Source organism: Acomys minous (assembly GCF_964271855.1).
Source record: "Acomys minous genome assembly, chromosome: 7".
In the NCBI taxonomy this organism is placed as follows: domain Eukaryota; kingdom Metazoa; phylum Chordata; class Mammalia; order Rodentia; family Muridae; genus Acomys; species Acomys minous.
The window spans coordinates 89,845,796-89,871,049 of NC_140488.1; the positions used below are offsets into that span (position 1 = coordinate 89,845,796).

At 33.6% G+C, this 25,254-nt stretch overlaps 1 protein-coding gene across 10 annotated transcripts in view; it reads right to left on the reverse strand.

The window, feature by feature from the left end:
- Nucleotides 1-25,254, reverse strand: part of DMD (dystrophin) — a gene marked incomplete at its 3' end in the record, with an annotated part of 2,106,393 nt that overhangs the window by 1,779,652 nt on the left and 301,487 nt on the right. For all 10 annotated transcript variants that reach the window (XM_084788839.1, XM_084788837.1, XM_084788840.1 and 7 more), the window contains one exon: nt 24,372-24,433. In XM_084788839.1, the coding sequence (XP_084644965.1) occupies nt 24,372-24,433 (62 nt within the window). Of the gene's footprint in view, nt 1-24,371; nt 24,434-25,254 lie in introns of those variants that run through there.

A 25,254-nucleotide genomic window follows, 5' to 3' on the forward strand; every position in this document is an offset into this window, starting at 1 on the left:
ACTACTCAGCTATTAAAAACAAAAAAAAATCTTGAAATTTGTAGGCAAATGGATGGCACTAAAAATGATCATCCTGAGTGAGGAAACCCAGACCCAGAAAAACATGCATAGTATATGTTCATTTATAAGAGGATATTAGCTATATGATACAGGACAACCACATTTCAACCCACAGATCTAAAGACACTAAATAATGAGGGCCCTAGGGAGGATTCATAGTGTTCATTAAGAAGGGCATGTAGAATAGACACTGGAAATACTTGAAGAGAAGGAACAGGACTGAAGCCTACCATAGAGGTCCTCTTAAAGACCCCACCCAGCAGGGGATCAAAGAAAATGCTTAGACTCACAGCCAAACTTTGGGGCACAGTGCAGGGAGTCATATGGAAGAGTTGGGGGATAAAAGGACCTGGAGGGGTCAGGAGTTCCATAAGGAAAACAACAGAGCCAACAAATCTAGACCCAATAGGGCCTACAGAGATTGATGCAACAACCAACGACCATGCATGGAGGGGACCTAGAACCCCTGCTCAGAGGTAGTTAATAGGCAGCAAATTCTCCATCTGAGACCCATAATATTAAGAGTAGTGCCTTTAATTGAAATAGACCCTGCTGCCCATTCATTCATCACTTCCCCCTGGAGCAGGGCTGAGGAAGAGGATTCAGGCAGCCCAGAGTAGATTTAATTGGCCTGAGTTCAGATAGTAGAGGAAGAGGGCTCCCCATTTCTGAGGACTAGGAGACAGGGAAAATTGTAGGAATGTCATCACTGGGAGGGCTGAGGGATGGAGGCTATCATCAGGATGTAAAGTGAATACATTAAACAAGCTTCATATATTTTTAAAAAGTACAAACAATGGAAAACAAGACAACCTAATGCCTTCAAAACTATGTACCTGGAAATAATTAGTGACCCAGATTTGCTTGCAAAAACATGTGTACATTCCTAATTTTTAAACATTTCATGTGATGAAATTTCCCACTAATAATTTCTGAAGATAAATTAAGGTGTATATTCTTATTATGAACAAAATATCCTATTATAAACTCTTTCATGGAGGGTGGGTGGGAAAAGATCACAGGGAAATTCTCGATTCCATGATTTTCTCAAATACCACGATGCAATATTTTGGGTAGCCTATAATGTGACTGGAACCTCATAAACAATAAAGAGAGAACAAGTTCAAGTCCTTAATTTAACAAAACAATAAATTATATAATAATGTGACTCCTGATAGCCTTTGAAACAGTCTAGAGTCTGTTCCAGCAGGTTCTTGGGCAGGTTATTTATTTATTATGTCCTCTTATGAATAAAACATAAATATAAGTAATGTATATCACAAATACTTCTTTAAGAATTAAGTGAGTTAATATATCTGTTCTACATTTAATTTTAATTACTTTGGGAAGATATATGTATGTATGCATAGACAGATAGATATAGATAGATGATAGATAGATAGATAGATAGTTATGTACATACATCATATATATATTGATAGATACAGAGAGACATCCAGTAGTATAATTAATAACTCATATACATGATAATTATATTTTTATTTTTTTGAGGAAATGGAGCTCAATTTCCAAAATGAGTACTAATTTCTTCTTACTACAATGTACAATTCCTTATCACAAAACAATATAATCTGATGAGGTGATAACTATGCTAATTAGCTTTATTTAATCATCACACAATGTATAACATAGATCAAAATATCAGTGTACTCCATAAATATACACAATTATTACTCATCAACTAAAAATAAATAACTAAAATGATTAAATGAAATAATCCATGCAAATCCATTATAATGATGCTTGAAATTAATAAATGGTGGTTATTATTATTCCATTCCTATTTTACAGTCTTTGAGCTACATTAGATTTTAGGCTCAACAACGCTGCATAATGTCTTTGCTTTTAGCTTGAATTCTTTGCAAAGACCTGGGCTTTCAGGAAATATGCATATGATATTTATCTAAATGCCTAGTTGTGTGACTATTTGTTTTTTCTTAACAGGACAATTTTCATGGAACTAACACTTTAGAACAGCAATACCCAATTGTCCATTTTTCTAACATGGACTGCTATGTTCTTAAAATGTCACAGACAATTCAGCATTGGCCTGCTTCTACGATCTGTAGCTTTTTTCAATAGAAATCAGATAGCAGGGCTGGAGAGATGGCTCAGTGGTTATGAGCACTGGCTGCTCACCCAGATGTCCTGATTTTTGGCATGCAGGCATACATGGAGAGAGAATACTCATATATTAGAGAGAGAGAGAGAGAGAGAGAGAGAGAGAGAGAGAGAGAGAGAGAGAGAGAGAGAGAGAGAAATAAAATAACTAAAAATAAAAAAAGAAAGAAAGAAAGAAGGTGGCTATGTGGTCATCGAAATCTAAGAAATTCTGTATGATTAATTCATTTAAGACCAGAATTTTTTCTCATTGAAGAAAAATGCTAACCAACACCGCTAAACAGAAAAATAAAATAATAACTATTTATAGATAGTTATACAGTAGGCAGAATGAAAGTAGTAGTTTTTTTTATAACTACTATGATTTATAAAATTACCCAGAGTTGAAAATGTTTACCTATACCTTATGAATAAATGCTTGATCAAGCTTCAGCATTTCCAGACTAACATTCTAAAATTTAAGGCTATTACTTGAAAACTAAGAGGGTCTGACTACAACTCTGGCCTTTGATTTGCCAAATTGTCAATTGTGTTTATCATTGTTAGAATTAAACTGAATTAGTTTCAATTATGAGGCAGTGCTTTTTCTGACTTCTTATGTAGCCAAGGAAAACAGTTGTATTTAATAATAGTAAAGCTGAGATGAAATGTTAAATGTAAGAGTCAATTGAAAGGTCATTATTTTTTCTAAGTAATAAAAATATAGTACTTGATTCATTATAAAATTATATATTAATAACTCAGTCCTACAGAGTGGCTCTCAAACATTGGTCAGTGAACCCTCACTGATTTCAGCAATAATAAAATATCATTTCAAAGATTAAATAATGACAAGAGACATAAATCATATTTTACAAGATGTTGCAAAATGAGATTTTCAAAGCTTTGAGGATAAATTTTGGTTAAAACGATGGGGAAACATGTTCAAAGATCAATGGCAACTATTTTATAAATATCTAAAAGAATTACACAACAGTGAATCATGCTAATTTAAGCAATATAACCAAATCAACATTTTATTAATTTAAGAAAACTTGAGGTTGCTTTCCAAAGCAACAAAATCCACTTTTCAAATATTCCCACACAAAAAAATACTAAAAATACACGATCAGATAGTCATCTAACGGTAGAATAATAAACTATGTCATCCAAAACTGCACCACTAAAACAACGATTGTTTTGACCAAAGGAAATTAATCCTCTTGTTTTTATAGAGCATAGACATAATTTTCCAAAGTGTTCTTTCTTTATACAGGAAAGGTCAGTTTTGTCACGACAGAAAAATGTTTGCTCCTTTTGTAGCTTAAGATGACACAAAGATACTCTACTTAACAATCTGAACTAACTGGCTCTCATCACTATATTTGCTACCACTAGAGACATAACCTCTATATCTCGTGTTACTCATGGAAACTATGGTTCTCAAAGCTACCTCTTTGAATGTTACATAGCTCCTAGTAGTATTAATGAGTTTCTGTTCTGTTTTGTGCTTGCTTACACAACTTGGGTTATAAGGTTTCCAGGTAAGAATTAAGAACAGAAGAAAATTTACCTTCTTTGCCTTGAACCAATGTGTTTATTGAATTCTTATCCCATTACTAAAAACATATAATTGTTGTCCCAAAATCTGAATAGTGTAAACAAAGAGCTGCTGCAGTTTTTGTTTATTTGCTTCTTTGTGTTTTTGTTCATTTTACCATATTTGCAAAAATATTTTCATATTTCCATATTTGTTTTATTTTGTTTGGGATAGGGTCATGAGCATGTAACTCTTTGTATACCCTAGATAAGTCATGAATTCAGTTTTTCTAATTTCAGTTTCATCTTTAAGCATTGAGATTATGCTGACTACTTTATCCAGACCATATTATTAAACCATAAGTAGTTCAACCACTTTTAAACCACCATTTTTTCTAAATAGTTATACAGAGATACACAGTAGATTCAGGTACAGAGAACCAGAGAGAACAAGGTGTTCAGCCTTAAATGGTATACCTCTATATAACCTCCCCTCCTACCATAGCTCAGGTATCATCAAGGAAGAGGGGCCAGAAAGAGTATAAGAGCCAGATGTAGTGGATTGCTAAAATTAAACTGCTTTCTGGACAGAGAAGAGCAGTTGTAGTTATGCACGCACAGTGGTTATGACATCACACATTCAGACCTGAAAAGGCAATAAGTAGAAAAAAAAATCCCAACATGGGAATGGGGCATGAAATCCCAGCCCAAAACAAAGATGCTATTGGAACTTGATTACTCCCCTAGAAGATGCATTCATTTTCTTTCAGGATTTGTCTCCTCTCTATTCTATGTTACTTATCTTCTTTGGGTCTGTGAATAGTAGTATGTTTCTCCTGTACTATATGGCTAAAATCTACTTATACGTGAGTAGATAGCATGTGTGTCTTTCTGGGTCTGGATTACTTCACTCAGGATGATATTTTCTAGTTCCATCTATTTGCCTGAACATTTCATTATTTCCTTGTTTTTGTAGCTGAGTAATATTCCATTGTGTAAATGTACCACAGTTTCTTTTTTCATTCTTTGGTTGGGTGGCATATAGGTTATTTTCAGGAAATAAAATAAACAGAAAAAATGGTATAAGAAAGGAAACCAGTTAGGAGAGGGTGTGGGGAGAGAAATGAGGGTGAATATCAGATCTGGGGAGAGTGGATGTGGGAGTGGGACAGATGGCCTGCAGAGAGAAGAGAAACTATGGGCAGTGGATGTGACAAGTTGTAGACCTATGACAGGGTAGAGTTCTGAGCAGATATGGGGGTGACTCTAGCTAAGACTCCTAGTAGCATGAATCATAGAGACTGCAGAGGACACCCTCTAAATAGGCAAGACTCCTAGTGGAGGGAGGGGAACAGCAACCTACCCATGAAAACTTTGACTCAAAATTTATCCTGCTTAGAAGGTGTGCGGGAATAAAGATAGAGCAGATAGAGGAGAGGCTGAGGGAATATCAAACCAATGCCTGGCCCAACCCAAGATCCATTGTATGTAAGAGAGCCATGCAATCAGAACAACTTAAGTTTAGATTTCTAGAACCGAAATAAAAATGAAGAGTCGTGGCACATATCTGCATCTCTTGTGCTAGTCTGCAGGTGGGAGAGAATCAGAGACAAATAGCTAAACCTCATTGACCAGAAAGTATAGCAGAATCCATAGGCTTCAGATTCAACAAATGACTCTGTCTCATAAACAAACAAACTAACAAACAAACAATCAAACTGAAGAATGATAAAAGAAGAAACCTCATGTTGACCTCTGACCTTGAAATACATATGCGTACACATGCAAACACACACATTCACTCACAGAGATATATTACACACATATACACAAGCTGTAGAAAATAAAAATTCTTCTGAAATTCTTGTGTCTGTTGTTCTGTGAGTATATTCCCCTACTAATTAATTTCTTCATGCTCATTATAAATTATACCTAAGAAACTTCTTTATTTTTCATGGGAAATTCTGTATTCTACTAATTTGCTAAGCTGTTTTTACTGGTATTAATTTCTACTTATGTGTATCTTTTTAATGTTAGGATTTCTTTAGTCTTAGGTAAGGAACAATACCTGAAGCTCAGGATACTCCTACTCCTGTCTGCAATAATCTTCTATAGAATAACTGTACTTTGCAAGGTTGTTATAGCTAGTATCTCTGCACAATATTATGTAAACACAAATATAAATAGAGTATTAATACTCTTTCTCATCTTTAATATAAAATATTTCATATGTAGCCATTCAGTAACATGATAGCTTTTAGACTGAACTATAATGCAAAGCATCATATGCTAAATAAAAGTGGTAACTTGTTCATATTTATCATGGTATCTTTCTTAAATGGGAAAAATGCTTCTCTGTGTCAAAAATTAATACTTTACAGCTGAATGTAAACAAAAGGCTATGGTTACTAGATGATTTGAAGAATAACACACAGCATGAAAATAGTTCCTGAGAGTAACACAAAAGTTCATAAGAAAGAAAAAACTTAGAAAAATGTGCAATGCAAGAGCAAAGGGGAATTGCTGGTATAAAATTAAATCATGAACATATTCTGGGTTATAATCATTGAGTCCCCAAAATGAATAAGTCACATGAATCTAAGGAATGTACTTGTAAGGAGGAGGGAGGGAGATAAGGAGAGGAGAAAGATAAGAGAATATAAGAGGAAAAACTAAATCAGAATGAATTATATGCATGTAGGAAATTGTCAAAATAAGACTAATGAATTAAAAAAAATCAAAGAACTTAAGGGAAGATACAAGTTCTCTCTAACAGTTGAGTGCAAATTTTCACTCCTGCTGCATTTGTAACAACTCTGACATTGGAAGAACACAACTTTTTATTAACTGGCAAATGAATGAACAAATTGCCATTCACCTCTAAAACAGAGCGGCACTAAATACAATGCCATACATTACTGAAAACTCTTCAGAAAGCAGAGAAAGGTGACTGCAGAGTTGCAAACAATATGATAAATACATGCATATTGAACAGATATTCTAGTTAATGTCATATTAAATGTGGGGGGAAAAAGAAGCGTGCTGGTCTAGTTTACTTTCCCAGTGTTGTGATTAAACACTGTCCAAAAGTAACTTGGGGGAGGAAGGAAGAATGTATTTCAAAATATATGTCATACCTTATCATTGATGGAAGTCAGATAAGAACTCAAAATTGTCACCAGGAGGCAGGAACCAATGTAGAATCCACGGCAGAATTCTTACTGGCTTGGTACCAATAGCTTTGTTCAGCCTGCTTTCTTATATACTCCAAAAATTTCTACCAAAAATGTGCCAGGGCCCTCACATATCAGTCACTAATCAAGAAAATGTCCCATAAACATGGTCATGGATAATCTCAAAGAGGCAATCCCTCAGCTGAAGTTCATCTTCCTATGTGACTACAGTTTGTGTTGAGTTGACCCAAACTAACCACAACATACGCTCACTAATATCAGGAAGAAAATAATAATGCTGTCTTTCACCAAGACTTTTCAAACTTAATACAATGAGAAAAAAAGAATGCATATGCCAATGTTAGTAGATGGTATATTGTCTTTTTTAACTGATGACATGATTGTGTATACAGAAAATTTAAAATGATTGACAGTAAAGTTTATCATGAAATCAATACGTATTGTAGCAGTTTTAGGATACAGGCTAATATGCATAACTTAAAACACTTTCCTATATGTCAGCAATAAAAATGTGAAATTTGAAATAAAAAAATTAGTACAAGCTACCATAGCATGTTCCAAATGACATATTTATATACAAATATAACACATTATACATGACTGAGATAATTATAAGATTATAGTAAAATAAATCAAAGAAGAAAATAAACAGATCCTTGTTTCATTTCTAAAGAAATGTAGACTCATTACTTTCAACATGTTATCCTCAAATTAATAAATAAACACAGTCCCATGAACAGGCCAACACATTACACATTGTTTTAAAGTTTATAGAGGAGGTAAAAGACCTAGAGTGTCACACATAATAATGAACGGAAACAAAGCTAGAAGGCTGAGAGTAGTAAACTTAAAATATTACCATGAAGCACTTAAGAAACTGGAGTGTTGGTAAAAGACATATAAATAGATCAATGGTCCAGTATAGGAAGTAAAGTAATAGACATATAAATAGCCAACTGTACTTAGACCAAGGTACAATAGCATCAGACTTAGGCAAAAAGCACTGTGTTTGAACAACTAGATATCCTTACTCAAAAAGAAAATTAATCTACATGTAAATCTTGTACCTTTTACAAAGAGTAACTGAAAATGAATCACAGACGTTGGGATGGTTAATTTTAGATGCCAGATTGGTGGGATTAAGGAAAAAATACTTCACACCAAGGGCAAGTGATCAAATCAGGGCCACAAAAATTCATGTCAGAGGCAGTTCCCACTCTGTACATGAATGTGGAGAATGAGCTGTCCATTGGCAAGATCTGAACAGGGGGGTCTAGGTTTACTATAAGCATTGTCCTTGGTTGGTGCAATAGTTTGTTCAGGGCCCTTGGGTCCTGATCTACTGGCCTTAACGATTTCCTTGTGGGACTCCTGAACCCCCTGCTTCCTTCAATCTCTACCCTCACTTTTCCATATCAGTCTCACCCAGAGTCCAGCATTGAGTCCAAGCATCTATCACAATACCCCTCTGGGTGGAGTCTCTCAGAGGACATCTGTATTGGGCTAACATCCAATTATAAGTGAATTTATACCATATGTGTCTTCTGGGTCTGGGTTACCTCACTCAGGATGATTATCACTTCCTTTTGGTGGGGAGGCAGGGTGGCACATAGAAGATAGAGAAGCAGGCTATTGTGATGAAACCTAATAAGCTGTGGTCCTAAGATGAGGAAGAGGATATCTTCTGTTTAGAGGTCTAGAGGAGGGGAATAGGACAGAAGAGGGAGAGAGGGTGGAAATAGGAAGATACAAGCAAGGTGGATAGCAAGCCGGACGTAATCTGAATAAATTATAATAAATTAATTTTTTAAAGGAATAAATACTTAGAGGCACAGACTTGCCACCAATGAACAGTATTTGAGTCTGACTGTATTAAGTTGGGAATGTCCTCCCTTTATGTGGGTCAGTCTAATGCAATCATCTGGGAACCAAGTGAGAACAAAAGTGGAAGGCTAATTGTTATTTCTCCCCTAAGAGCTGGGAAAAATTCTTTTTCTGATGCCTTAGGTTTTTTGGCTATATTGTTGTCGGGTTTACACCAATGACCTCTTGGTCATTTTGTTCTTTAACTGAGCATTAAATCATCTTCTGAGACTTCTCCATCTTTGGAGCAAGACAGGGCCAACTATCATGCCAGGATTTCTAGTTCACAAATGGCTTGTGATGACTCTACTTCCCAGAGTAATTATGTGAAACACTAATTTCCTTGTTATAGACCAGAATGCATTTCCACTGTATCTATATCTCTGAAGAATATTTACTAATGTTTTTCTACATGTACAATGCAAAACTATAAAACTCTCAGGATATTCTTGAATTTGATATTTTGATTTCTGAGATATAAAATGGACTTAACTAAAATTAATTTTTTATATATGAAATTTGTCAAAAGGATATGTACAAAGCTATGCAATACAGAGAATATTTGCAAAATGAGATCTCTCAATCTCTCATAAAGAATTCTTATTAAGAATAAATAAATAATTGTGTGTAGGCATATGTATGAGTGTGTAGGCATGTGTGTGAGTGTATAGACATGTGTGTATGTGTGTGTATTTGTGAATGTGTGAGTGTGTGGGGGTGTGGGTGTTGAGACAGGATCTTACTCTCTAGCCTTGTATAGTCTAGAACTCACAAGGTCAACCAGTCTGGCCTAGAACTCACAGAAAGCCAACCACCAGCTGAGACTCAGGCATATGCCATCATGCCTGACTATGAACAATTTTTTATAATTGAATGAAAGGAGAATAATACAATTGAAAATGGGTGAAAGACCTTAACAAAAATCTCATGAGAGAAGATACTGACATGATAAATGAACATGTGATGAGATACCATTACATATCCATTAAAATGCCTGTATCCAGAATACTAACAATATGAAATGCTGGTAAGGATTTGAAATGTCTTTTATGTTGCTGCTCAGGATGTAAAATGATTCGATCACTTTAGGAGAAAATTTGGCGGTTTCATAACAAAATTGTTAACTGACTCTTATCAGAGGAGCTAGTCATTGTATTTCTTGTGCATTTGCCAAAGAAGATGAAACCTTTGTATCAACTCCTCTCTTTATTATTTATAGAAGTTTCATTTAATATATCAAAAATTGGAAAAAGCTAAGATGTTCTTCAGCATGTGAATAGATAAATAAACCATGGACCACCTGGAAATGGTACATTATTAAACTATAAAAGAAACTAATTATCAAGTTATAAAAAGACATGGAAGAACCTGAAATATATGCTAGTCAAATAACTCCGAAAGCTTAAATATTTGAAGATTCTAAATATATACTGTTCTTTGAAGATAAAAGTGTGGAAGGTCCATTAGTGACAAGGTTGGAAGAAAGGAAGGATGAATTAATGAGCACACAGCTATTGGATGGCATTGAAATTACTCTGATATATATTAATAGAGGCTCATCGGCTTAATTATTTGTCCAAGACCATGTATTGTACAACAGCAATGATCCCTAATTCTAACCCCAGACTCAGGTAATCATGCGTAACAGCAGATTCACCAATTGTGATAAATGTTCTACACAGAATTGATAATGGGGGAGACCAGGCACACATGGAGGATGTAAGTACATAAGAAAGCTCTCCTTCTGCTATCCCCCCAATTTTGCCGTAAAACTAAAACTGTGCTAAAAACTGCAACCTAATAGTTTTTAAATTTACAAAAAACATGAGTAGTAAAATAAAATACTTTGCAATATGATAGTGCCAAAATCCACTCCTTTGGTTCATTGTTATAGATGCTGAAAGAGATTGTTTTCCAGAGAACAAGCCAAAAAAAATATCTCATAGGGTCCAGAGCACTGCCGATTGCATGTGGGAGAGACTTAAAGAGAGATTTTGGAAAAGGAACAAGCTGTGTGTGAGGCCCAAGAGCAACCATTTTGGAGCTCCTACAACAGACTTGATTTGTTGTCTTATTTTTAGCTCCTTAAAGCGGAGATGATGATAACCATCCCTGTCTTCTTAAGGAATTATGCCATGATATTTCTTCCTCTGACCCACTCTAAATATCTTCATTCCCTGGGTCCTATGTGTCCCAGAACTTTTCTTGCATGTTCGTTCTCCGTTCTCCGTTCTCTCTCCCTCCCTCCCTCCCTCCCTCCCTCCCTCCCTCCCTCCCTCCCTCCCTCCCTCCCTCTCTCTCTCTCTCTCTCTCTCTCTCTCTCTCTCTCTCTCTCTCTCTCTCTCATTTGGACTACTAATGCTACTAAATATAACAAAAATCTGAATTTCCAATCTGATAGACATTGTTTTCCACACATTGCTTGTTAAAATTCTGCCGATTCCCATATGCCTTTAAGCAGAACATTGGTTAAGTAAAAACTCCACTCAGAATAATGAAGAGAAAGAAACAGCAGCCTGAAGCACTCTTCTGAGAGGAGTGCTAGTTCTTTTGCCCACATTAAAATAATAACCACCATTAATTGAATGTTTACCATGTGCTAGGCATAATTTTATGTGTGGTACAAGCAGAATATCTTTTAGTCTTGCAAATAAATATTTGATAAGAAAGTTGAAGCCCAGAAAGAAATTGGAACTTGTCCATGTTCACATACATTGAAAGATGAATAGAGAATTAAACACCAGTCTATCTTATGTCTCCGAATGTCTAATAACCACATGAAAATCAAAATGTCAATGTACAAAAATCACAGAGATCAATTCCTCCAAACATGTATTTCTCTTTCCTACTTCTGTTCCTATTTCCATCTATATATCCATATCTACCCAGTATCCCAAGACATTCTTTGCAAAAATCTGACCCATTATTAGTCCATTTCCCCCTAAGAGTAACACAACCTGATTGTTTTTAATCAATCCAATATATTTCTATCCTCTAAGCTTCACAGCTTTCAGCTAATACTTGACCATTTTTTTAGTGGGCATATTAAAAGGAGAATCCATGCATCATTTTTAAGTATGTTTTGTGTTCAGCCCAATCTGAGATTCTAGGTGAAAGTCATGTATAAAAAAGAAGAAAAATAGAGATGGAAGATAAGCCTTTTGGTCTTGGTAAGTGTTCTTATACACTAGAACATATGCTTTAGGAAGAGTGTAAAGTGATATCACAGCTCAAAATTTCAAGGTATTCAAAAGCCAAAAAAGTTACTGAAACAAGGGTTATAATTTAATTGATATGAATTGCATAATAACAAACTTAAAGAAGTAAATTTCATAGATTTATGTACACTGATATTAGAAGACAGTAATAGAAGCAAAAATCACACTAACTCCAATGCAATTTACTAGTTAGACATACATTTACATACAATATAAAGGATGCTTATATTTTCTCTTATTTTTTCACAGTAGATATAAGTTTATTTTTCTTCTGATCATAAGTTACATGAGTTGAAAATTAATCCTCATACCACTGAAACATACTATAAATATTTTACAGAAATTAATTATACTGGTATATTTAAAAATAAACCTACTTCTATATTATTTTTCTTTTCCTAGGAAGTACGTATCCCATTCTTTTTAAATTTATTTTTAATTTATATATTCACTTTACATCCTATTTGTAGCCCATTCCCTCCTCTCCTCCAGGTCACTGCTATCTACCCTCTTCTCCCTGTGCCCCCTTCCTTGTCCTCAGAAATGGGATCCCCCCCACCAACCCACCACAGCACATCAAGTTGCATCAGAACTGAGCTCCTCTTCACCTATTCCATTCTTTTGCTCAAGTTAAAAACTATCTTTATCCTCAAATCAATCTAAATATCAAGTCCATTAACAAATATTGTTTCTTCTATAAAAATGAATTCAAAATATTACCCATTATCCCTAATCCAATGGATGTCAACACAATCCTAACTGTACACACTTGCATGAACTACTACACAACTCCCAACTTGTATATCTATTTATACCATAGCATCATTAGTTCTAAATTATATTGTTTCTGATAAGACTATTAAAAATATCCTACCATCTCATAATGTATATTTCTAGGCCATTATTCATTCTTCAGTTAGCTGTTTCATTGTGTAACTTATTGCTTCCATCTATGCACTCTGATCTGACTACTTTGCTTTCTTTTGAAAATATATTACACTTCAGGTACTTTGTACATATTCTCCCTCTTGCCTGAAACACTGTTCTCTAAAACACAGCCAAAACACACTATTTACCCTTAATTCAGGATTATTTTCAAATATTTTCTCCACTGATGCCTTTGAGAACATACTATATTACCTAACAACTTATTGTTTGTAATATTTCTCCCATATTCTATTGTTATTCTACTTTAACCCTGATTTGTATTTTTTCTTAGGATGCATCACCTTCTAAAACTCCATTTTCTGATTACAGAGATTGAAAATAAACAAGTTGAAAGTCATATCCCACTCTCCACTCTACTGTGGAGAATGTCCTGTCCATTGGTTAGATCTGGGTAGGGGTTTAAAGTTTACAGCCTGTAATTGTCCTTGGCTGGTGCCTTAGTTTGAGCGGGACCCCTGGGCCCAAATCTGCCTATCATAATGTTCTACTTGTAGGTTTCTAGGACCCTCTGGATCCTTCTACTTTGCCATTCTCCCATGCTTCTCTCTGGTGCCTCACATTTGACCATGTCCCCTGGAGGGGGAGACCTGGTGGCACTCAGAGGAAGGACAGCAGGTTACCAAAAGAGACTTGATACCCTATGAGCATATACAGGGGGAGGTAATCCCCCTCAGTCACAGTCATAGGGGAGGGGAGTAAGGGGAAAATGGGAGGGAGGGAAGAATGGGAGGATACAAGGAATGGGATAACCATTGAGATGTAACAAGAATAAATTAATAAAAAATTAAAAAAAGAAAAAGAAAATAAACAAGTTGACACATAATATCCAATTGTTTGCTGAGGTCAAAGTACCCCATGATTGATGTGACTTCAAGTTTTAACAGTTATGTTAACTCCCATGTTTGAGTAGATGGCCCTATACTCATGCCCATACTGTCAGTAGTCAGTGAGTTTAAAAAAACAGACAAAATTTCGAGGGAATAGAGATAGTAAGAATAGGTGAGGGATTGGAAAGTATGGAATAGTGAGTAGGCTTAACAAGAACAAAAATATAACATATATGAAATTATTAAACCATTAAAATAATTTAAAAGGTTCACTACTGCTGGCTAACAATCATGTAAACTACTGGAGAAGCAGGAGGAAATTAATCATCAATATGTCTCATCATTGACCTGCCTGCAAGATATACTGGTTACAGTAGTGTCATAAATGCTATTTGAATATATAGCCATATATCCAAAGAATATATGGATGCAACACCTGTCAATAAAAAAATGCTGTTGGCCTATAACTGAGGCAGGAAATAGAAAGTGGGACATTTGGAAGGCAGAAAGGATTCTGGGATAGAACCAGGCTCAGGAGATTCACCCTAACAAGATGTGAGGACAGAAGCATGGTACTGAGCAGAGTTAACCAGCCACATGGCAAAATGTAAATAAGTGTATTTAGTTATTTTAAGTTATGAGCTCGTCAGAGAAGAGCCTATATATATAGTAAAGGTATTTGTAAAAATACCTTGAGTCTCATTGATTCATTATTTGAGGAGCCTGAGGCCTCGAAAAAACCCACTATCATATGCTTTCTGATTGTATTTAAGGCCCATCCATGAGATAGAACTTTCCTTAATGCTATAGAAGTGGCAAAGCACTTGACCTAGACAGCTCATGGACATAGGGGAATAAAGGAAAATCTTATACTACTATTCTGCTAAAGCAGTGGTTCTGCTTAACCCTCATAAGGTTGTGATTCTTTAATACAGTTCATGTTGTAGTAGCCCTAACCATACAATTATTTTCAGTGTTATTTCATAACTGTAGTTTTGTTACTATTAAGAATTGTAATGTAAATCTTTGTGGTTTTGACAGCTTTAGGCAACTGCTTTGAAAGGGTCAGTCAATCCGTAAGAGGTTATGATCCACAGATAGAGAACTGTTTTGCTTAAGAAACATAGCAGAAAAATGACCTCTAATGAAATGCTACTATATTCATAATCCAGGACCTCTGTTAGCCCTTATCAAAAAAGTGTTTTCTATTAGTAAATGGGAAGTAACACAGAGATCCATAACTGAAAAATATGAAGAAAGTGAGAGACTCGGGAGCACTCAGTCCTAAATAAGATGACTATCAAAGCTTTCTCTTCTAAGTTCAGGAATCTATATGGAAGAGAAGGCAAAAAAGCCTGTAAGAGATAGAGGTCATGAAAGACACTGAGGAAACAAGGTCTTCCAGACACTACAAGACTGATACACATATGAGCTCACAGAGACTGTGACAGCACACACAAGACCTAAAAATATTCAAGCTACACTGGGTACCAGCATTGAAAATGGGAAATAGACTCAGGTTCTTAGCCCAAACATAAAGCTATCTGCAATTGATATCCACTAGTAAACAACAACAAAACATAGATTTTACCAATGGGTATAATAACCAAATGATATGTCAGCTCAAACACCATGTTCAGAAGAAGTTGCCTATCACAAAAAGAGCTCAATAGTATTTTTTAAATAGAATTGTCTCATTGTTTTGGCCCACCTCCTTGATATCCTGATTTTTCATCATTTTTTGTCTTTTGTTTATATTAATTTTCATTTTTGTGGTTTTGTGTGTGAGAGAAAGATTATTGGTTCGTGTTTCTTTTAACTTTTTGTTTGTTTCATTTGGTTTAAGAGAGAAAGGTAAGAAGGAACATAAAACTGAGTAATTGGGAAGGATCTGGGAGGAACTAGAGGAAGGGGAAGACATGATCAAAACATATTGTATGAAAACTTTTCTTAAATAGATAAAAAAACATTAGAGCATCTGAAATATAGCAGATATATTGTATAGATTTTGTATATTTATGTTAAACTATGTTTTCTCCTTTTTTTTAAAAAACAGAGTCTCACTCCCTACCTCTGACTGGATTGGAACATCCTAGAAAGATCAGATTGACCTCAAAATCATAAATTTATACCTGCTTCTTTCTCCCAAGGGTTGGTATTGAAGGCATATGCCACTTAACCCAGAAAAACATGTTTCTTAAACATAAATAATTATTTATGAAAGATAACAGCTTCATGCATATTTAAAGTATTTATACATTGTCTGGCATAATAGATATTAGTAATTTTGATAATAGAATCAATTCTTACAAAACATACCCTTGATGACTCATATAAATTGAAAATATTGGTTTTCTTCATAAAAGAAAACAACACTCATTTGTTCCCATTAAAAGTTAACTAATAATAAAACTTGGAATTAATTTACTCACATTTCTAATTAAGGAATCTACTAGTCTCCTTTCATCAATTAGTCACATTTCTATTATTTTTCTCAGCACACATAATTTGGATAGTGAAATGTAATTTAAATTAATACAAGAATAAACAAAGCCATTCTTCGAACATCATAGGACTTTTGCTACCAGAATCTTTACAAACCTGTCCTCAATCTGCATTGTGAGGCATTTCTATGGATGAACTTACATCTATAGATTATGGCTCAGCCTAACATGATCACAATTTAAGAAAACATCTGAGAAGTCAATGAAATCATCACAATGCTAAATATAATGACAATAAACTACTCATTAAGCAGAGCACACTGGAAGAACCTCAGAATGTCAATAAATTCTTCTGATGAAATTATTCTGATGAAATTATGCAAAAATGACAAAAATTATATAATTACAATATAATATTCAGTCAATATTTGTAAGGTGACTACTTTCCAGACTTTGAACATAAGTATTTTAATTTCTTTACTCATTTTCTATGTACTCATGGAAAATAAAACAACAAAACAGACATGAGATTAAAAGTATTGTAGTGGTTTTCAGCTGACAAGAAACAGAAGGAAAATTCATTTATTCCCTGCTAAGGACTCACTAGTTTCTCAGTGGCATTTCTTCAAACATATTCTGGAGAGCTGGTTAAATAACTCATATTTTATGACTGGTTTTCAAAGCATGGTTCTTGGAAATACACCATCAGAATCATCTAGAAATCTTTTAGAAATGCAAATTTCAAGGTTTTGTATCACACTTGAATAGAAAATTCTGTCTTTTAACTCCAGAAATCCTCACTGTAAAATTACTCTTAGAATAATTTGTATGTTGTATTATTGTGAGGTGACTATTTCATCAAATATCTGTATGGAGCAAATTTAATTCACTTGCCGTTTCATTGTACATATATACACATATTTCTTAAATGGAAACTGTATGCTTCAGAGTAAACTTTTTATGAAAGATTAATGGTGAAAAGACAGTATCATTACTCCACCCATGATTATTTATTTAGAAATTTTGTTTATTACCATACTTTGAAAAATAATACACTTTTAAAAAAAGAAAAAAATACACTTAAAATGATACATAATTGTTGGCCTTACAAACTTGACAATGAAATACTTAGATCATCTTCATCAACATGAATGTGAATATCTAACATTTTAACTACATTTCTGCATCAATTTTCATCTGTCTTCATTTTTCTTAGCCCTGCTTCTGCATGTAAAATGTCAAACTAAGGACCACTTTCTTTTCTAAAGCTATCATCCTCTTTAAGCAATTCATGTGTGTCCCCACTGTGCTTCAATCATATCAAAAGTCAGCTACTATTTTAACTATTTTTTATAGAATTAACTGATGTGTTTGATGATAATCTTTTATAGAAAACCTATCGTATATTATACCTTCACCACTGCAGGATATTATGCCAGACATACATAATTGGTACTCAATTGAAAGATTATTTTAGCAGCAATATAATTCTGGTGAGATAGTACATGAATTCTAACTATACCATCCAAAATGAAAATAAATCCCAAGGATAAATTTGTATTTTCTTTCAAAAATTCAAATGTTTATTTATTATGTGTTCACATATGTTTATTTAATGTGTATGTGTTTGAGTACACATATGCCACAGGCATATATGTAGAATGGAAAGAGACTACTTGATATAATTACTTCTCTCCTTTTATATCTTGGATATGTATATTAAGCTCTGGTCATCAAGCTTGGCATGAAGCACTTTTACCCATTGAGCCATCTCCAACATCTCTCAATTTATGTTTCTCTGTAAGAAAGTTACATATGGCCCCAAGGCAGAATAAATATGATAAATAATACATTACCCATCAATTATAAGTAATGTGTCCTTTTTTCTATTTTGTTGACAACAATATTGCTAATTGGTAGATAATTACATTCTCAAGTTAAATGGGCTTACCACTGATACTACTCTGTACTATACAGAAAGAGCAACCGGCAATTTCAAATCTATATTAAGGTACTTCAGAACACAGAACATACAAAGTAAAATATACACCCATTTTTAAAATTAACTGAAGTTTTGAGATCACAGTAACAGTGAGTTACAAAATATTTCTAAGAAAGATTAGCCTTTCAATGAAAACAGTTAGACCTATCAAAATCCCACTTTCTTTTCATTCACTGGATGGAATTCTCTCTTTTTTGTTTGCTTTACAAAACCGAAATTTAGGAATGTACTCAAGGGAAAGGTTTTTAGTGAGCTGAACCATTAGCACACTATTTTGGTTCAAAATCTAAGCACATTCTACAGTTTTCCTTAATAGCAAGTATAGCAGTCTCAGAGTCTACACATGTAAAGCCCAATTTTGAATTTATCATAAAACTTTTATATTAATTAATAAAAAATTTACATACAATTGCTTACTGATGATTAATAGAAATTAATTTTGATATTCACAATAAAATATTTGGTTTTAATTATTTAAGTAAAAACTACATTGCTTCACTCACAAAAATTTTTCATTTAAATATAGTAATATTGTTATATTAATATTAATTTCAATACAATACAATTTAAACACACAGACAAAAGAAAAGCTATATGAGTACTATTTGCATCTATATGAGATTGAATATGGAAAATTATGTTGAAGTGGCTGTTACAAGATTCTAATATCTTCCTTAAAGAGTTTTCAATTATTTGGCTATTTGTATCTGGCAAACTTGAAGTAAACATCTTTCCTATCTTGTTGGGTCTAAATTTCTGAAATGAAGATCAATATCTATCATATCTCATCTCTATTAACTTAAAACATCTATCTTGATCTAAAAACATCTTTACCCCTAACCTACTGAGCTTAACTAAAAGTCTAAACTATCTGTTCTTCAACTGCATCACATATTTGAGAAGAAATAAAACTTAAATACATGAGTGTGCTGTATGTAGTTTATTTTATTCATGTGTAATAATATAAGTGTATATGTTAAAAAGAAACATAATTAAAAATTTTTAATGAAAAAAGTTTTCAGTGCCTTTATCATTTTTCATGGGTCTTAGTCTTTTTGAAATGCCTCCTAAGAAAAATACATTCTATAGGTACAGAAGTTATTAGAAAAATAGAAGATATGGAAGTATCATGGATTTCATGAGTTTGAACTTCTTTTCATCTGTTTATCTTGAACATGCCACCTAAACTTATGGTTTTGCTTGAGTATTCATCTCATTAGGTTATTGGACAAGTTAACAATAAAAAACAGAAAGCTCAAAATCATTTATATAGAGCTATTCAGAAATAATATTTTCTAAATTCTCACAATGTCTCCTTTTTATACCCACACTGTTTACGATAAAACATTTGACCAAATTCAAATACTATCAAAGCAAGGTACACACTTTGGTATCCTGCATCCTCTCTAATGATCTGAATGCAAGCCTCAACAGATACAAGAGGATTGAAATAATACCTTGTATCGTATTTTTCTCAAAAATAAAGAATAAGAAGAAACAGGAAGTTAGGGACACAGAACCTAGTTTATATCTTTGGTGATCATTCCATGGCACACCAATTCTGCCCTAGTAATTTTGCTAGCATAGGTATCATAAGCGAGGATGCAATAAAACCACTGAACTTGGCCACTCTGGTTTGGAAAAAATAAACATTTCTCTGGAGGAGGGAAGTGAGAGGATGTTATATGACAAGGTGGGGCTCTTTGAGCTGAAGCAGGCTGTTAGGATTAATCTTGAACTAGATACCATTGCCCCACAAAACTGAGTGTTGGGAGCACAAAAGAGAAGCAGTGCTTTTCCTCTCAAGCAGAAACCAGCCTTGAAAGATTCCTGAGGAATTCTAAATTTAGGCTTCTCTTTATCCCATTACAATCCTTTTGTTTATCCAATTCGAGTCGTGCTTGTATTACTCTCAGGTCATTGTTTAAGGACATTATCAGCAACATTGTTATTTGGACCTAACAGGTATCATATATAGTACTTACATACAAATTTACTGATTATAGATTTTGAAATTATTCACACTTAAATAGTGTTTGGCCAATATACATTAAACAATAAAGTCATGGATTGGGATACAGAGGATAACAGTATAATAAAACATATATAACTATTCTATTTTACCTATTTCATATCAAGAAAATTTGTAAAACCATGTTAAATAAATGAGCAAAGACCTAAAAATCTCCCCCATTCAAAATGCTGGCTGTGAAAAATCTGAATTCAGGCAGTTTCATTCTCCATTACTAAAATGTTTAGGATCAAAAGGATTAAAAAGTTCTCAATTTTTAATATTCTGGAATGATTTTATGGACTTAACTGGTTGAAAATTTCACATCTGAAAATTCAAATTGGAATAATCTTCAAACTCTGAAACATTTTTTCTTTTTTTGGTTTTTCAAGACAGAGTTTCTCTATGTAGTCTTGGCTGTTCTGGATTCACTTTGTAGACCAGGCTGGCCTCGAACTAACAGCAATCCACCTGCCTCTGTCTCCCAAGTGCTGGGATTAAAGGCATGCATCACACAAGCCCTGTTTCCAAACTCTGAAACATTTTGAATGTCATGTCAGGATGTCAAGGGTCACAGCAGTACAAGTCTAAGGAACTGATACAAATTTTCTAAATGTAAACAAAGAAAGTCAGGCTGTCAGGGCAGTCAGACAAGGGAGAGATATGATGACTTAATGTGATGTGTTATTTTAAAAAATCCCTGCTAAATGTAAGAGGACAGACACCAAGGACATGGTTTTTAATCATTAAAAACTTGTTCCCAAGCTAGATATTGAATGTGGACCAGATAGTTTATATACAGATACTATCACTTGGCCTTAAGGATTTTGCTAGGAGAAAAAAAAGGGATAAGAGGACACTATTTGTACTATGGTGAATTCTGTTAGTAATGGAAGCAAGGAAAATAATGCAAAATGCTATCAGATTGAGTAGGGGAGATACGAGCTGCTGTAGAAAGCAATCCTTAAGGAAACAAAGAGATAGGATTCACTACACACTACGATATAGAATTAAAATTCCTTCTTATTTCATTAGCATAACAAAACTATGAGCACAGTAATTACAACTTAAATGTCATATTCTCAAGAGGACAAGATGACAGCAATGAAAACAAGTAAATACCTGGGAGAGATCAACACATACATTACATAAATGTAATTCTTTGAATTGAAAACATTTCTTCAGTAAGAATAAAATGCTTTATTATTTATGCTTATTATTTACAGTTTCTTAGGACATGTTTTATTATAATTTAATGTGAACTTATGAAGAATATACGGCTCATAAAGTTTAAATTTAATGTTTTATTTTCTCTTCAAAATCAGTTGTGGATATTTTCCCTTATCACATCGAGTTATGTGAAAAAGCATGTTTTATAGATTGATAATTTAAATTTAATTTTTAAATATTTCTTGTCGAGGGATCATGTGATACATACAAACTGGAGGTCAGTCATCAAGTTCAGTTCTCATTTGGGCTCTGGGGACTGAATGCATTGTGTTATGCTCCTTCCTTTGGGCAACAAGCTTTTTTACCTGCTGAACCTTCTTACATGCAAAGACTCACAATCTTAGTGTTATTTTTAATAGTGTCATATTCTTCATTTGGACTAGAAGGGAAATCACGAAGCATCATTATAGAAACCATGTTAAATCAGTGACTGCTAATTCACCATGTTGTTATCTTGATAGGATGAGCTGTAGCTTTTTGGTGTATACATCTCTCTCTGTAGGCAATAAAGAAATGAATGTGCTGTCTATTCATAAGCGAAAGGAATTAAATATTCCTAGATGTTGTTGGTCAAATTAAAGCCACATGTCAAACTTACAAATTAAATCTAAAAATTACATGGAAAGAATAGTTACCTTGAATTAATCTTCTTTTGAAATAGCTTTGTGCTTGTGTTAAGATAAATATTGTTTGCTTATCTATATAGAATAGTTATGATAAATCACACTCTAGTAGAAATTTTTGGAATTGAAGGTTAATAGAAGAGCTATTTAGAAAAAGAGATAGGGCTTAGTATAAAACGGTACTGAGAAAGTGAAAAATTGGTGAGATTTACTCCAAACACATATCTGGCTTCTAGTGACACCTAAATGATAAGGATATATTTAACCGCATGCATTTCTACAAAAACAGCCTGTCAGTGGTTTTATAAAGTAACATACATTGCTATGACTCTAAAATTTATAAATATCCTATAAATGTACTTGCATGCCTCACTGAAAACCTTTCTTCTGGTGTACATTGTATTGCTTTTTCTTTTTTGTTGTTTTCAAAATATTCAGCTTAACTTTCCATTAAGAATTTCACTTCTTATTTTGCTTTAATTTAACATATAGCTAATTATCTGTATCACTAAGCAATAATATTTGGCCATTAATTTAGTTATATTGGTAATGAATACCAAGATTACAGATAAATGTGCATTCCTTTCTTCAATAGGCTAACATTTTAGCTGTTTTTAAAGAAATGTTTCCTTCTAGGCTAAAAGCAAAATGTTCAAATCACTTATATGGTGTGCCTAAGTTTACTCTATTAGCACTTAGTTAATATCATACAAATGATCATATCTATTAAATGAGAACATAGGATTCAACTTCAATTAATTTTGAATAACCTACAAGGCTATATTTCTGCTGAAATCCATTAATGAAACAAATGTGCATCAGATTCTTTTATATATGTGTATATAAAATGAATGTATGTATATGTAGATAATTTACATTGCAAAATTACTGTTAACTTTTTGTCTCTTCATTTTCATTAACTTCAAAAGTGGCTAAAGTAGCCTCTTATATGAGGTTTTAGCAAAAATATATTGTAATATAAAAATACCTTTAAAGTTCTCATTTTACTCCTGAACAAGTTTTCTATTTTGTTTGCAAAAATGATTCTTACTATTAGTAATAGGGCTTCGGTTTTATAATTACTAATGGCTCTTCTGATCCAACTTAACAGATTTGGGGAATATTTATAATAAAAATGAAGTAAGTGTAGGTCAAATTTGGGGATGCTAGACACTTGTACTAGACTATTCTTTGACTTTTAAAATATGGACTTTCTTAAAAGCAGGGAATGGTGTGTTTAATTGCCTAAGGCAGTACTAAGAATTTACTGGTAGAAGATGATATATCAGACTTTGTCCTGTATGATAATAGGTCAATTATGATAAAAGACACTTCAGAATATCAGAGTGGTAAGAGTGGGCACATTTATATTTTGATAATGAATCCACCCTTGGAGAATGAAATTGTCCATAGTTGACACACATTAGAACAATCACTCTCCAGTTCACAAGTGCTGACTCATTCTAGTAATCTCAGCACTCATAAAGCTGAGGCACTCATATTGAGCTTGAGGCCAATCTTCATTACATAGTGTGCTTTAGGTCTAGTATAGTGTGAGACTCTGGGAAAAAAGAAGACTCTGCTGCTCCAAAGATTTGGAGTACTTATGTTGCCTCTTAATTCCAGAAAATATATTTATAACTGTGATAATATATAAATATTTATTTAAAAACCTATGTATTGTCTGTTTCATAAATTAATAAATGTTTGTAATGCCGGTAGATATATTAAATAAGCCATGTATAGCCATCTTGGAAATATTCTAAGAATTATGAATCATATTTGAATATTTATAAATTCATTTTAGTTAGTTTAATTTACTATTTTACTGCATTGTTATGTTATTGTTTAATATTATGGCTGCATTTTACTTAGTTGAAAAATCTTGTCTTCAAAACTAAATATTCTAGTTTCTGAATTTTTTAGGTTCTGTGATAGGATTTTATTAACTATTAATTCAGTAACAAAAAAATTCTAAAATGCCAGTACAAACTCAGACCATCTATCTCCTCCTACATGTTCAGGTTTAGTTTGCAATGTTTTGGTTTTAAATACCATAATGATACCTAAAAGCATTTTGTAATAGCAAAAACATAAACTTTGAGATCTTATTTTCTGATGCACCTCTTTATCATATGCTCTGAATCAAAGCACAATATAACATTTATGGATTTGAAGAGGCAAAATTAAAATAACAGATAAAAAAAATAATATCATCACTTACAATATATAGTTCTAAAATCCATTCCAAAAGTGCAAAATATACTTCATTTTAAAAGAAATATTCTTACCTTAGAAAATTGTGCATTTATCCATTTTGTGAATGTTTTCTTTTGAACATCTTCTCTTTCATCTATATTGTAAAATAAAAAATTAAAAGTTATAACTAAGTTTATATTATACAGTCAAAATAAACTTCAAGTAATATGTTAATATGTTAAATTTAGTGTTAAAGTTGTTGATAAATGAAGTTGGACCTGAGTAATGCGATGTTGAGTACTCAGTTTAAAAGTAAATCTAAGAAAGTGCCACATAGATTTACAAAGTGGTTGTACAAGTTTGCATTCCCATCAGCAATGAAGGAGCGTCTCCCTTTCTCCACATCCTCACCAGCATGTGGTGTCGCCTGAATTTTTGATCTTAGCCATTCTGATGGGTATAAGATGGAATCTCAGAGACGTTTTGAATTGCATTTCTCTAATGAGTAAAGATGTTGAGCATGTTCTGGCTATTATGAATAAGGCTGCTATGAACATGGTTGAGCAGATTTTCTTGTTGTGTGCTGGAGCATCTTCTGGGTATATTCAAGGAGTGGAATAGCTGGGTCTTGAGGAAGCCCTAGTCCCATTTTTCTGAGATAGCACCAGATAGATTTCCAAAGTGGTTGTACTAGTTTGCATTCCCACCAGCAACGAAGGAGTGTTCCTCTCTCTCCACATCCTCGCCAGCATGTGGTGTCGCTTGAATTTTTGATCTTAGCCATAGGCAGATTTGGGCCCAGGGGTTCCGCTCAAACTAAGGCACCAGCCAAGGACAATACAGGCGGTAAACTTTAAACCCCTACCCAGATCTAGCCAATGGACAGAACATTTTCCACAGTTGAGTGGAGAGTGGGGTATGACTTTCACACGTACTCTGGTGCCTCATATTTGACCATGTCCCCTGGAGGGGGAG